The following is a 14339-nucleotide window of genomic DNA, read 5'->3' as shown; positions in this document are numbered from 1 at the left end:
CCTGCTGTCCACATTGTGTTTGAGGGTTATGGGCCAGTTCTAAACATTTAATTTGCTCAAATCTGACAAATGGGTTTAGAAATGAATTATTTTAACATGTTTTTAAGGCCTTTCAACAAACCCATATTATCAGGTAAATTGGGATGTATTTGAAAGTCCTTAAAGGGACAGTTCACCCAAAAATGGAAATTCCGTCATCATTTAACTCATTCCAAAGTTGCTAACCAAACAGTTTCTGCTAGCCAATGAGTTCCATAGTATTTTCTTCCATAATATGGAAGTTAATGAGGACCAAAAACTGTCTGGTTACCCACATTTTTCAAAATATCTTCTTTTATGTTAAACAGAAGAAAGAAGATTTGGATCAACTTGAGGGTGAGAGTAAATGATGGCAGAATTTTCATTTTTGGGTGAACTGTCCCTTTAAAAATGGAAAAGTTGATTAAGTTTTTACACATAAAGTAACACTTATTATAGTACCACCTTGAATTCTCACAAAATATAAAAATCACGTTGTGTGCGTCCCATGATCTATTGATATCACTGCTGTGTGAAACTCAAAATGCCGCCTTCCAGGGATGAAATGGAGAAAATTAAGGATTCATTTACCCCATACAGCCCTGGTTTCGAAGCTAAAACATGAATAGGCTTGTTACAGCTCCTCCTAGAGTCAGATGGGTGTGTGTGCATGAGTTATGGGTGGGATTTGTGTCTGTTTTAGGACATGAAAATGATCCAAACACTTTATAAATATACTATAAGTGCTTGCATTGAGTGTGTGTTCACGTGTTATTCTGAGGTCTAATCTCACTCTCTATTATCTGTGTGTTCAGGAGTGTGCAGGTGAGCCTCTCTTCATGCTGTATTGTGCTATAAAGCAGCAGATGGAAAAAGGGCCGATAGATGCCATCACCGGAGAGGCCAGATACTCGCTCAGCGAGGACAAACTCATCCGACAACAGATCGACTACAAAACACTGGTCAGTTCTGACTCGAAATCTACAAGGAATGGTTCTGAATAAGTCAGAAACACATCTTTTTATCGCATTTTGTCATAGTTGTCTGTATTATATGGAAGCCCGCAACTGAGACTTTTTATCTCAAAATTCTAACTTTTTTGTCTTGCAGCTGTCTGTACATCCCACACTTTGGACTTTTCTTCTTGCTATTCTGACTTTTTTGTGTGATATAAACTCATAATTCTGACTTCTTTCTTTGCTATTCTGACTTTTCTCACAATTCTGTGTTCTTTTCTCAGAATTGCATGATATAAACTTGCAATTCTGACTTTTTTTCGCACAATTCTGGCTTTTCTTTGCTATTCTGATTTTTCTCACAATTATGACTTATTTTCTCAGAAAAGTGACTTGCAATTGCAGGTTATAAAGTCCAATTCTGCCAGAAAAAAAGACGTGTTTTCTTACAATTGGGAGTTCACATCACACAATTCTGAGAAAAAAAGTCAATTGCAAGATGTGAGAAAAAAGTCAGAATTGTGAGATAATAAGCCACAATTACCTCTTTTATTTTTATTCAGCAGCAGAAACAAGCCCTCATAGTATTGCATGTTATAAGTGTTAAACACTGTAATTTTTATTCAGCTATACTTGAATGGATTTGTTTCAGTGAACAGTGTGTATGTGATTTATTTAAGTGGGAGATTGTTTTAATACACTCAAATGTGTTTCTCTGGTTTGCAGACGCTACACTGCATTAACCCAGAGAATGAGAACGCAGCCGAGGTCACCGTTAAGTGCCTGAACTGCGACACTATCACACAAGTCAAAGAGAAGCTGCTGGACGCCGTCTTTAAAGGCACTCCGTACTCACAGCGGCCCAAAGTGGGAGACATGGACCTCGGTACGAAAATAATGAATGCTGGAAAACCAAGCTGCTTTATTGTGGTTACAGTGTGGTCTACCAGCTTGATCAAGATGTCTGACCTTAACCCCACCAGCTGGACATCCAGCAAATGACCATAAATAACATTTTTTACAGTAGGGATCAGTCGAGAATGTCGGCTGATTTTGTGTTTTCTCTGCTCAGAGTGGCGTCAGGGTCGCATGGCTCGTATCATTCTCCAGGACGAAGACGTCACCACTAAGATCGACAGCGACTGGAAGCGTCTCAACTCACTGGCGCACTATCAGGTAACCGCAGTGGCCTCGCCGCATCCTCTGCCTGGTTACTATGGCAATACCTCTACACCCCGCTGCCCAGTAACCATGGCAACCCCTCAGCAAGTTACTAGGTAACAATTGAAGTATTTTAACACGTAGCGCACGAACAGGTAACCATAGCAACATTTTACAAAACATAACCACAAAAGCAGTGTTGGACAGTAGAGATGCATCGATACCGATATTCATTGATATCAATAATTTTATTATGGCTGAAAATAAGGCTGTGTTCACAAAAAACATGTTTTACTGACACTAAAGAAAGCTGTTATTTTACAAATACTTTTGTACATTGCATACACAAAATCACAGTTTTAAAATAGAATTTATTTAGAATTTGATTGATAGCTGATATGATGAACGGATATTATATATATTATTTTATTTATTAGTTATAAATATTTGCTAAAAAAAATCTAGAATTTTTAGTTTATCTTAAATGTACACGTTTACTTTGAAGTTTTCATTTTTGTTCACAAAATGTTAATTTTACAAAACAAAATTGTACGTTAATTTTTTTTTTTCAAATTTAGTTATACAATATAGAATTTATTTAGAATTTACAGTAATAATATGGTGATGATAATCAGATAACTGATTATCATTATTGTAATTCTGAGCCGACACAAAGCCATAGAATTTAGAATCTAGAATTTTACGTTTGTCTTTACAAATGTACAAGTTACTTTGAACCATTTTACATTTTCATGTTTACAAAATGTACATTTTGCAAGATAGATTTGTACTTATTCGTCTTAACAAAATTAGTTTTACTATATAGAATTAATGGCTGATAACTGATATGATGAATGAAATTATAAGTCAGCAAAGCTGTAGAATTTAGAATCTAGAATTTTAAATGTTAATACTAACATTGAAGAATTTTTTTTGTTTACATTTTTTTTTGTAATATAGGATGTTCTACAATATTAAACTTTAAATATCTTTACAAAATTAGTTTTACAATATAGAATTTTCATGTAAATCTGTTTTCAGATTGATGGCCGTAATTAAAAATGCTGATCTGGTCTGATTCTGATTGTCTCCTGTATTTGTGAAAGAAACAGAGTGTCAGTGTCAATCTGTCTCTCTCTCTGTCGTCTAGGTAACAGACGGGTCAGCGATCGCATTGGTTCCCAAGCAGAACTCCGCCTACAACATCTCCAACTCCTCAACATTCACCAAATCCCTCAGCAGATACGGTGAGAGAGAGAGAGCTCTGCTTCTCTAACGCTAGTGATGTTCAGAGGAATACGACTGTGCAGTATAAAATCAGAGCATGAAATACTGTATCCAAACGTGGCCTTCTATTGCCAGTGTATAGCTTTTATTTATTTTTTTAAATATAAGTTCAGTTAAGCACATATGTGCTTTGTCATTTTTATTAGATTTGTTTTTTAGAAATACTTTTCAGTTTTGGCTTTGTTTATTTTTAGTTTCAGTTTTAGTCATTTCAGTGCTTAATTATTTCAGTTAATTGCCAAGTCAACGTTCCATTGACAGTGTAACAAACTGGAATTAATCAGCATAAATGTTGACATCTGATAGTTTGAAAAATGAAAAAACGTTTTATTCCACACATTTAAAAAAAAAAAAAAACAGGGAGTATTAGGGATATGCCGGTATCAAATTTTCATGTAATGAAGCCCTAATGTAAAGTGTGACCGAACAATAAATAATCAAAACACTTTCAAACGATATCTAGGGCATGATGTAGTCCAGATTAAAATGTAAAAAAAATGTTTGAAAATAAATAGCCTATTAAGTCTAAATATTTAAGTATTTGGCTCTGTGATGAACATCATAGCAAATACACAAATCTGAATGGCTGTTTAAATCATTTAAACACAATTCAGAAACAGAAAGTAGTGCAGCTGCTTTGTTTACAGGGTTTACGGGGTAACGGCTGCATTTAAATGAATTATTATTATTATTATTATTTCTGCAGTTTAGCGCCATCTGCTGTCAGAGAGTGAAAGTGCGCTTTCATCCAGAGCGTCTCTCACGTTCCGCCATGTGCTTCTCGTCCGCGCTTGTTTACGTCAGAGTGCGCACGCGTCTTTCACGCAGCATACAGTGGTGTTGTGCATTTTGACCAGTTTATGGGAAAAGTATTCTTAAAATGCATTCAAAATTCTGAATAATTTGTTATATATAATTATTCACGGTATTTAGAAGTGCCCACGATAACAATATCGTGCATATCCATTACCGTGATATATCGCATTACCGAATACCGGCACAAGTCTAGGCAGTATACAAAATATTCTGTGCAGGATGCAGAAAGCATTACCATTGTAGTCTTTTTTTATTCCAAGCATAGCCTTTCTCTCTGTCTTTTTCTGTATATTTCTCTTTGGTGTGTTTTCTGCAGAAGTGTTGTTTGTGTTGTTGTTGTGTATCCTAATGCTCTGCTCCTCAGTGGGATGAACTCAGCGGTCGAGAACTTCAGACAGAATGGAAAGCATGGATATGAAATCCAAAATCTGTGTTTGACAGTGAGGGAGGAACTGAGAGAAAAGAAACAGTTATGATGCATGACTAGGTTTTTATCACTAGATAATATAATCCCTAAGTCACTCGACTCACTCCCCATAAATTTGACTATTTATAATTTTACAATTTTTATAATTTAGAATCTCTCTCAAGTCTTCCTCTCAGTTTTCTACAGTTTGTTTGCATATTTTTCCCCCAGATTTCTTACCTGCCAAACACCAGCCGACCAAGCCGTCCTCTTTGCAGGGTTCCCACGGGTCCTTGAAATCCTTGAAAGTTTGTGAATCTGAAAAAAAAAAAATTCAAGGCCCTGGAATGTTTTTGAAAATAAATGTACATAGATACATGTCCTTGAAAGTGAAGTTTTCTGGAAAAAATTCCTTATTATTCCCTCTGGTCCGCTAATGTGTTATTTCGCCAACACTTCGTGGCCTATGCATACTAGCTTGCTTGATTTACGTTAGTTACGTGCATTTTACGCGTTACGTTAAGTGTTTCCCACGTGAGATTCTTTGTGTTGTATATGGCAAGGCATGAGAGTCAGAATTAAATTTCTGACGTTAAATACGCCGTTTTTTTACCGTTTACGCACATTTTTTATGCCGTCTGCTATCAGGACGGCGTATTTGACTGCGCTAATGCTGTTTTAAACGCCGGAAAAAAATGCATTTTGTATGTAAATGCGATTTATCTATAGCGTAATTCTGACTCTTTTGGCTTGCCATAGTTGTACATTGCCATGACGTTCACACACAACTACTACAATGGTACCTTAACGTTTCACAGACACACCGTGAAATTAATGTTGAATTGCTTTGCTTGTTAAGATAATGTTAACCCATGAGGCAAGAAACACTTAAAAGCATATTCATATATCTTAAAACTTCTGGTTACATGAGCCTAAGGTCTTTTCAATAAAATCCATGCAAAAGTTAATATCAGATCATTTTAGAATACAGTATAGGATGTACCGAATATACTTCAGTTTCATGCAAAACAGAAATACGACAAATAGAATATCAGTTCTCTGTCATATGGCCAAAAATAAATGCTAAAATAAAATGCTTTTTTTGCATAGTTGTGTTTGACACATGAAAACTGTAACAATGTAATGGTGTAACCTTGATCTCACTTGAAATGTGTCCCCACATTAAGTCCTTGAATTTGAGGGTATTGGACCTGGAAAATCCTTGAAAGGTCCTTGAATTTTAAGTTAACCAAGGTGTGGGAACCCTGTCTTTGTGTCCACAGAGAGCATGCTGAGAACAGCCAGCAGTCCAGACAGCCTTCGCTCGCGGACGCCCATGATCACGCCAGACCTGGAGAGCGGCACCAAACTCTGGCACCTGGTGAAGAACCACGACCATCCGGACCAGAGGGAGGGCGACCGCGGCAGCAAGATGGTCTCTGAGATCTACCTGACGCGTCTGCTGGCTACCAAGGTAAGGAGAGGTGTATTACATACCTGCAGTTATCAAAGGCACCTTGAAAAACTTCATGCATTACATACTTAATTTGCAAAATACTTGCTAAAAAGGAAATTAAGCATGTTATAGATAATAGATAACATCGTTAAAAATCATGGTTTGATAATACGTCTCATTCTGTAAAATAGAAGGTTGAGTCAGGCGCATTGCATTGTGGGATACAGTGTCTTGTGCATGTGCTCTGTTGTATACAGCAGATGTAGTAGACTACCTAGAGTACCTACTGCGTACTACATCTAAATAGTATGTAGTATGCCATTGGGAATATGCTTGCATCATTTTAGTATCATTTACACACTAATGTAGTATTTATGTATAGTATATATTATCAAAATATTATAGTTGAATTTGTTTATTTTTCTATTTTCAGTTAAAATTATTTTTGTGTAAGTTTTAGTAATTTTATGGGGTTTTGTATATTTGAAATGCTGTTGCCTTTAAGTTTTTCTTATTTATCTTATTTTATTGGTTTATGCATTAAAGCTGAATTTCTGTTCAGCTTTAATGTATTTTTATTTTTTATTTTTAGTAATTTTAGTACACTAGCTTATTTCAGTTAGTTGCCAGTGCATGATTTCAAATTTTCTCTTTCTTTTCTAATTTTTTCCATCTAATATTTATTGTATTTTATTTTTAGCTTTATTTCAGTGACCAAAAACCAATTTTAATATTTTTAATTTTAGTTAACACTGTCACATATTTACTTGTAGTCAGAGAAAATCTGTGCAAATCCAAAAAAAAAAATATTTTTACTACATTGTCCTGATGTATTACTCAGGCAGGAGTGTTTAGTATGAGTACTACGGTGAAATCTGTCGCTAATTTTCTCCGTCTTGACAAACACACACTGGAACTAATTGCCTCACTTTTGAAGCACATGTCTGATTTTCTCAGCTGATCTCCTCAGACAGTTAGTGTTGACCTTTGTGTGTGAATGACTAGTTGCTCATTAACATTTACCAGTGCTCCCACTCTCATGGAGAACTGTATCTTAATTAGACCAGTGACCTTTGCTTATTGAGCGGTTTGGGAAAAACTATCTCTTTATCCATCCTGTGCTCCGTCTCCGTCTGATACTACACAGATATCTCAGCTCACACCTGATGCATTTCCCTGCAGCTCCATAGTGTTTATGTGAAGAACACGTGCATCTGATTCTGAACCCACAGCAGCTCCAATCACTGATTCTTCACTTAAGACAAATAAGCATGCCTCAATGTTACTGCATTCTGTAACAATGTCACTACAAGGGCATCCTACTGTTTTCATGCTTAGTATTTTTGTCTAGTTTTCCAGGACAAATATCTAAACATTCTAAATTCAAGACACAGGGAAAACCACATAAGATATTAGTTCTTGCTTTCTGAAAAATAAATTGAGTTTAGGCTTAAACCAAGAAAAATATCTGCCAGTGGGGTCAGAAAAATACACTTTTATTTTTCTAACCTCATTGGCAGTTATTGTTACTCTTTTTAAGCATAAAAAGAGCTTATTTTGATGCCTATTATTATTTTATTTATTTATTTTTCTTTAGAAAACATGATATTGTATGTCATTTTGCTTCTTAAGTAAACGTATCTTGATGTAAGATTTAGATATTGGTACTGGAAAACAAGACAAAAATACTAAGCAAGAAAATAATTGTTCGCAGTGTATATTTACAGTATATTCACAATGTTTTTGCATGCAATATAATATTAAGCTACATAGGACATTGCAATGATTTTGCCTTTTATATCTGACCAAGTTTCAAGTTTTGCATTAAGACGGATGTTTTAAATATAGCATCTCTGATTTATACCTCAGTAGCTAAAAGAGTTGAGCTGGTAAGTTTGATTCATTTACATAAATCAGTTCAGATTTTCTGTTTGCATGAATCAATTCTTCATTTAGAATCAACAATTTGTCGTCAATCAAAAATGTGGAGTTTTTCATCTATAATTATTCCTTTAAAGAAAATATACAGGTATGCTGTAAATATTTCTGTTCATCACTGGTCCAATGATGAAACATTATGCCTCAGTGTATTTCCTTGGTGAAAAACAGTGTAAAACATGCCTTGATTCACTGACTCGGCTCTCACAGGGGACACTGCAGAAGTTTGTAGACGACCTGTTTGAGTGCATGAATCAATTCTTCATTTAGAATCAACAATTTGTCGTCAATCAAAAATGTGGAGTTTTTCATCTATAATTATTCCTTTAAAGAAAATATACAGGTATGCTGTAAATATTTCTGTCCATCACTGGTCCAATCATTATGCCTCTGTTTATTTCCTTGGTGAAAAACAGTGTAAAACATACCTTGATTCACTGACTCGTCTCTCACAGGGGACACTGCAGAAGTTTGTAGACGACCTGTTTGAGACCATCTTCAGTACGGCCCACCGGGGCAGCGCGCTTCCTCTGGCCATCAAATACATGTTTGACTTCTTAGACGAGCAGGCCGACAGACACATGATATCAGACCCCGACGTCAGACACACGTGGAAGAGCAACTGGTGAGTTTGTGTCTCGAAATCGAGGAGTGCATTGAAGCATGCATGCTTCCTCTGTTGGTGTTTGAACGCCGTTCCTCTTTGTCTGCAGCTTGCCGTTGAGGTTCTGGGTGAACGTGATCAAGAACCCTCAGTTTGTGTTCGACATTCATAAGAACAGCATTACAGACGCGTGTCTGTCCGTCGTGGCTCAGACCTTCATGGACTCCTGCTCCACGTCAGAACACAAGCTGGGCAAAGACTCGCCCTCCAACAAGCTGCTCTATGCTAAAGACATCCCCAACTACAAGAACTGGGTGGAGAGGTACGACTCCACTTTCATTTCACAGGATGGCTCTTGCTCTTTCGAAATAAGAGTTTACACTCAAAAAACTACATGCTACCTGCTGCATCTACAGCGTTGGATGATATATCACATATTCATAATATATATATATTCACAATGCATTATGGATGATTTTGCACTTTTTATCCGAGCAAGTTTCCTAAAGAACAGATCATTAGACTAGTTTTGCATTAAAACTCATTTTTATAGCATTAGTTGAGTTGGTCAGTTTGATTCAGTTACATAATTAGTTCAAATTATCTGTTTGCATGAATCATTTGATCTTTTAGAATCAACTAAAAAATATTCACAGATGTCTCTAATTAGAAATATTTATTTTTATCACTATGTATTTTATATCAGGACAATGAGCAATTTTTTTTATGGCTTCTTTCATTTATTTAGTTAAAAATAGTGTAAAAATGTCTTGATTATTATAGCTACTTTTTATTATTAGCTATATTTTAGATCTTAAATTTAAATACTTTGCATGATAAATATGATTAAAATGTAGATATAGTTTTTTTACACTTCCGTTCAATAGACTGGGTTTGGTTCTCAACAAGTCTGCATTTATCTAATCAAAAACAAAATTAACATTAACATTTAAAACTAACATTAAAAATAGTAATATTGTGAAATATTATTACAATTTACAATAACTGTTTTCTATGTGAATATATGTTAAAATGTAATTTATTTCTGTGATGCGCAGCTGTATTTTCAGCATCATTACTCCAGTCTTCAATGTCACATGATCTTCAGAAATCATTCTAATATGCTGCTTTGCTGCTCAAGAAACATTTCTGATTATTATCAGTGTTGAAAACAGTTGTGCTGCACAATATTTTTGTGGAAACTGATACATTTTATTTTTCAGGATTCACAGATGAATAGAAAGTTCAGAAGAACAGCATTTATTTGAAACAGAAATCTTTTGTAACATTATAAATGCCTTCACTGTCACTTTTGAATTGAATTAAAGCAATGATTGATATGTTTGATCTGCAGATGGCTGTTAAACTGCTGATCGATGGCTGTGTGTGTGTGTGTGTCACCGATTAATAGAAAGTTCAAAAGAACAGCATTTATTTGAAATAGAAATCTTTTGCAACATTATAAATGTGTTTACTGGCACTTTTGAATTTAATTCAAACTAAAAAAAAATCATACTGACCCCAAACTTTTTAAATGGTTAATTCAGAAACAATTGTTTTTGGTGCTAGAGAACATTATAATTATACATATAGCAAATTAAGTGCTATATAGTGTAAGATATGAAATCTTCAGTGTGAAGGGTGTGTGAGTTAAAGCAGACGTCTGGATTGATATGTTTGATCTGCAGATGGCTGTTAAACTGCTGATCGATGGCTGTGTGTGTGTATTGTGCAGGTATTACTCTGATATCTCGCGGATGCCTGCGATCAGTGATCAGGACATGAGCGCGTATCTGGCCGAACAGTCGCGTCTGCATTTAAATCAGTTCAACAGTATGAGTGCGCTGCACGAAATCTTCTCCTACATCACCAAATACAAGGACGAGGTGAGAACCAAACGCAGCTCAGGCCTCAGAACGCTCTCCGTCTGCTGTGTCACTGAATTCACTGGGTTTTCTCGTTCTGTGTAGATCCTGTCGGCGCTGGAGAGGGATGAACAGTCGCGCCGCCAGAGACTGAGGGTTAAACTGGAGCAGGTGATCGACACGATGGCTCTGTCCAGCTGATCCGGACTGGAAACCTCCGTGTGTGTTTATACACCAGGACAAAGCCACAACGCTGAATGTAGGTGGTGTAGATTTTGCGTTGTTGGACAAAGACGCTCTTTCCTGTTTTGAAGAGACAATGAGGACGTTTGGGACCTCTGATGAAGTCATGTGACCGGATCAAAGGACACGTGTGCGTGTTTACTATGTTTTATTACTTTGTACAAATGTTCTCGACTCTCCGCTCTCTTTGCCACTTGTGTTTCTGCTGAATTTGCACAGTTTACAGAATCAACGAGCAACTGGCTCCATCTCATGAACACGACGTCTCGTTTCGGGTCAGGAAACGCAACGACGCGTCTGTTTTAACCTTTATGTACAGTAGTGTTGACGAAGGTGAATTTGACATTACACAAATGACAAAAAGAAGGAAAAAATAACAAAAAATATGAATAAAAATCTTGTCCTGTGCCATGTTTTATTTGAATGTTGTTTAATGCTAAAAATGTGCTTTGATAGGAATGTGCTTTGATTGTTTTACTATAGAAAAAAAAAAGATGAAATATTTCATCCAAAAATTGACTGAACTGTTTTTTTTTTTAAAGCAAAGCTTTAATTACTGATTCATCAGATGCTACTCTTGATTTTAGACACCGAATCAACTCGCTCAGATCATTTCAGCAGGTTCATTCTCTGAAGAAATCACTACGTTTAGTGAGACTGAGTGGAGATAAATGAGTGAAAAGGAGGCCGAGTGAATTGTTTCAGATGCATGAGTCAGTGTTTCTGCGGCGTGTCGATATGCTCGTTCATCAGGCCTTCAGCCTCCGTGATCAGAAAAGAGAGCTGGGCTTTTGTTTTTAATGAGATGGGCCTGATTGATTTCGACTGATCAATCGCTCTGCTTTCATTGAACACTTGACAAGGAGACGTCTCGTATGTTTTTGTTTTGATACATTTGTTTCCTCTTGAACCTGAGATTCGTCGTTTATAAACGAATGTTTTAGTGTGTCATAAAGTGGCATAAGCAGGTACGAACTTTAAAATGGACAGAGAGAAAAAGAACAACAGTATCAGTGATGAGATATTCTAGTTTCTCTATTTTTAATTTTTTTTTATCGACCTTCCATGTTCTCAATGAGTCTCTTCCGAAGTTTTTGGCCAGTTTCTTATATCAGATTTAACTTATAAAAGAGCCCATGAGATCAACATGTCTATTAGATCTGAGTGCATCATATACTGCTCTACTACTAAAAATGACCAAATTAAACTCGAGCTGGTTTGCTTTTAGCATTTAACAACTGCAGTCTTTCTCTTCCAGGAAACCTGACCAATAATATTGATGATCTTGCTATTTTTCTCCAATTAAATACAAGTAAAATGGCTAAATAAAAGCTATTAGCTGTTTAAGAGTACCATCCTAACCTCTCTTTTTAATTGGAAATAATATGTCAGCAAAGAAAAACTGAACTAATCAGGCTGTTTCGTGGGGTCCCTAATGCTTATTTTAACAAAATATCAAATTAAAGGTCTGTTCGTACTATGAATGATGATTATATTAGCGTCCTCGCCAAAGGACAATAATATTGCATATTCTAAATGTGCACTTCTGATATGTTTTGTGAATGACATTGCAGTGCGCACTTTAAAAAGGAAGATTTTGTTTGGCTGTCATTGTTTTTATTGTTCATGAGCTGAAAAAATAAATTGATCTGAAAGTGCCCTGCTGAAAAAACAATAGACACCATCACAAAAATTGTAATGGTTATAATGGGACTTGTATTGGTTTTAATGGAAACTGTAATGGACCCTGTTGGTCTCTACTGGGAATTGGTCACCTTCTATTGGTGGCTTGTTAAAACCAATAAATCCTAATGGAATATGTCCCAAAACACACTACAGAAAACCATTTTTTAATGGGTTTTAATGGTTAAAAGTTGATGGTTTGTAATGGTATTTGTAGTGGAAACCATTAGAATTTTCTGTGATGGCTCTATTGTTTTTTTTTTTTCAGCACAGTGATACATTTCCTTTTAATGTAGACTGCGAAACATTTTGGTTAAAGCTATCCTTCTTGGTGTGAACAAGCCTAAAACCCAGTTTGATGGTTGCATTGTAACTAAAGTAACCAGCTCTGCTCTGATAGTGATGTCAAAGGCGGGTAGTCAGGTCAGATCATCATCTGACGTCATTAATTTTTACCCAAAGACAAAAAGAAGAAAAATAGACTTTATATTAACACTGACGTTGAAACTTTGTCGGTTTGGCTGTTTCTCCTGCTCAACTGTTTTGTTTTGACAGATATTACAATCTGATCTACATAATCTTCATGCAATAACCTTGTGCTGTCAGTGGTGCACATCTACACTTTGCACAATCAATCCTGTATCAGTTAGTATAGACTGATGGAGGTCGTGTTGGTGTTTATGGTCAGTGTAACTGCAGCGGACGGCCCGTTGACCTTCTAATCAGTCTGGTTTGACGTCGCATGCTTTAAAATGAGATCCAAACATCTCAGGATCGTCCTTCCACTCTTGAGTTCGTCTCTCGACCAGAGAACTGCTGTGGTCAGGACATTTGTGATGTTCTGGACGTCTGGTTTGCGCTTCTTCCCAGGGACTTTCAATGTTTACACCCAACTTTCAAATCCCATGTATAAAAAAAAAATGTAAGATTTCACATTGTGTTTTAATTTATTTATATTTTGATCCTGTTGTTGTGTTTCTTAGATTGAAATGTGTCTAAACTGGTGCTGCTGGAGTTTTCTCTGCTCTCCTTTCATATGTTCCTGTAATGGCTTCTACAGTTTTCATGAATCTGCTCTTAAACTCAAGATCACTATGAAGGTCCAAGATGACAACGCAGTAATACTGCGGCACAGATACAGAAGCTCTGTGTCTAACCTCATCGCTCTTTTGCTTTGGTTCTTTCCAGTAATTTCTGAAAAATAATAATGAAGTATCTGTCCTTCAGACCAGAGAAAAGATGAAGAGATGAAGCAAGACAAGTTTGTGTTGTTGGTGAAACTGAAATAACAAAAGACATTTGAACAATTATGATTCAGGACTTAGACTGTCACTGGTGTCTATTCATGTGTAAATGTTTTTTTGTTTTTGCCCAGATTTACTACTTGTAAATAAACAAGCATCAAGGAGAAATTAAAATGTTTTTGCAAAAACCTCTGGTGATTTTCATTTTGTTTTAAAATATCTAAAATCACAGCAGAAATCCTGCACAACCTGGAACATTGACTCTCAGTGGTGTCATTGACTAAAATATTAACTTTTTAAGTACATTCTGGTACCGTTTGGTCATTTTACACCTATTTTTAATTTTTTTTATTTTGGTATGATATAACTTGGTTACTTTTGTGATTAGAAATGGTTAAATGACCTTAAGAAATAGTCACACTTTTACTTATATCGATCAAAAAATATGAAAATACAGAGCATTTATTATGGTATCTATATATTGTACAAATCAGCCACAAAACAAAGCACCCAGCAATGAAGGGAATACACTGTAAAACATCAAGTATATAAAATGGACACACACACACACTTACGATCTAGTGTGACCAATAATGCTAAAACAAACACTTCAAATCAACATTTTAAAAAAAATAATAATACAAATCTTGACAAAAGTAGCA

General features: G+C 35.8%; 1 protein-coding gene across 1 annotated transcript in view; it reads left to right on the top strand.

Moving 5' to 3' along the window:
• LOC107666667 (plexin-A1-like) overlaps positions 1 to 11189 on the top strand; it is a 74054-nt gene extending 62865 nt beyond the window's left edge. Inside the window, exons 20-28 of the mRNA XM_016458086.1 lie at positions 834 to 980; positions 1701 to 1860; positions 2047 to 2150; positions 3286 to 3382; positions 5928 to 6118; positions 8494 to 8663; positions 8752 to 8964; positions 10378 to 10528; positions 10613 to 11189. Coding sequence (XP_016313572.1) covers positions 834 to 980; positions 1701 to 1860; positions 2047 to 2150; positions 3286 to 3382; positions 5928 to 6118; positions 8494 to 8663; positions 8752 to 8964; positions 10378 to 10528; positions 10613 to 10708 — 1329 coding nt within the window. The 3' untranslated portion in view covers positions 10709 to 11189. The remainder of the gene's footprint in view (positions 1 to 833; positions 981 to 1700; positions 1861 to 2046; positions 2151 to 3285; positions 3383 to 5927; positions 6119 to 8493; positions 8664 to 8751; positions 8965 to 10377; positions 10529 to 10612) is intronic.
• The last annotated feature ends 3150 nt before the right edge of the window (positions 11190 to 14339 follow it).

Source organism: Sinocyclocheilus anshuiensis, unplaced genomic scaffold (genome assembly GCF_001515605.1).
Source record: "Sinocyclocheilus anshuiensis isolate Anshui unplaced genomic scaffold, SAMN03320099.WGS_v1.1 scaffold91, whole genome shotgun sequence".
In the NCBI taxonomy this organism is placed as follows: Eukaryota; Metazoa; Chordata; class Actinopteri; order Cypriniformes; family Cyprinidae; genus Sinocyclocheilus; species Sinocyclocheilus anshuiensis.
This window is presented reverse-complemented; position numbering and strand designations above follow the sequence as displayed.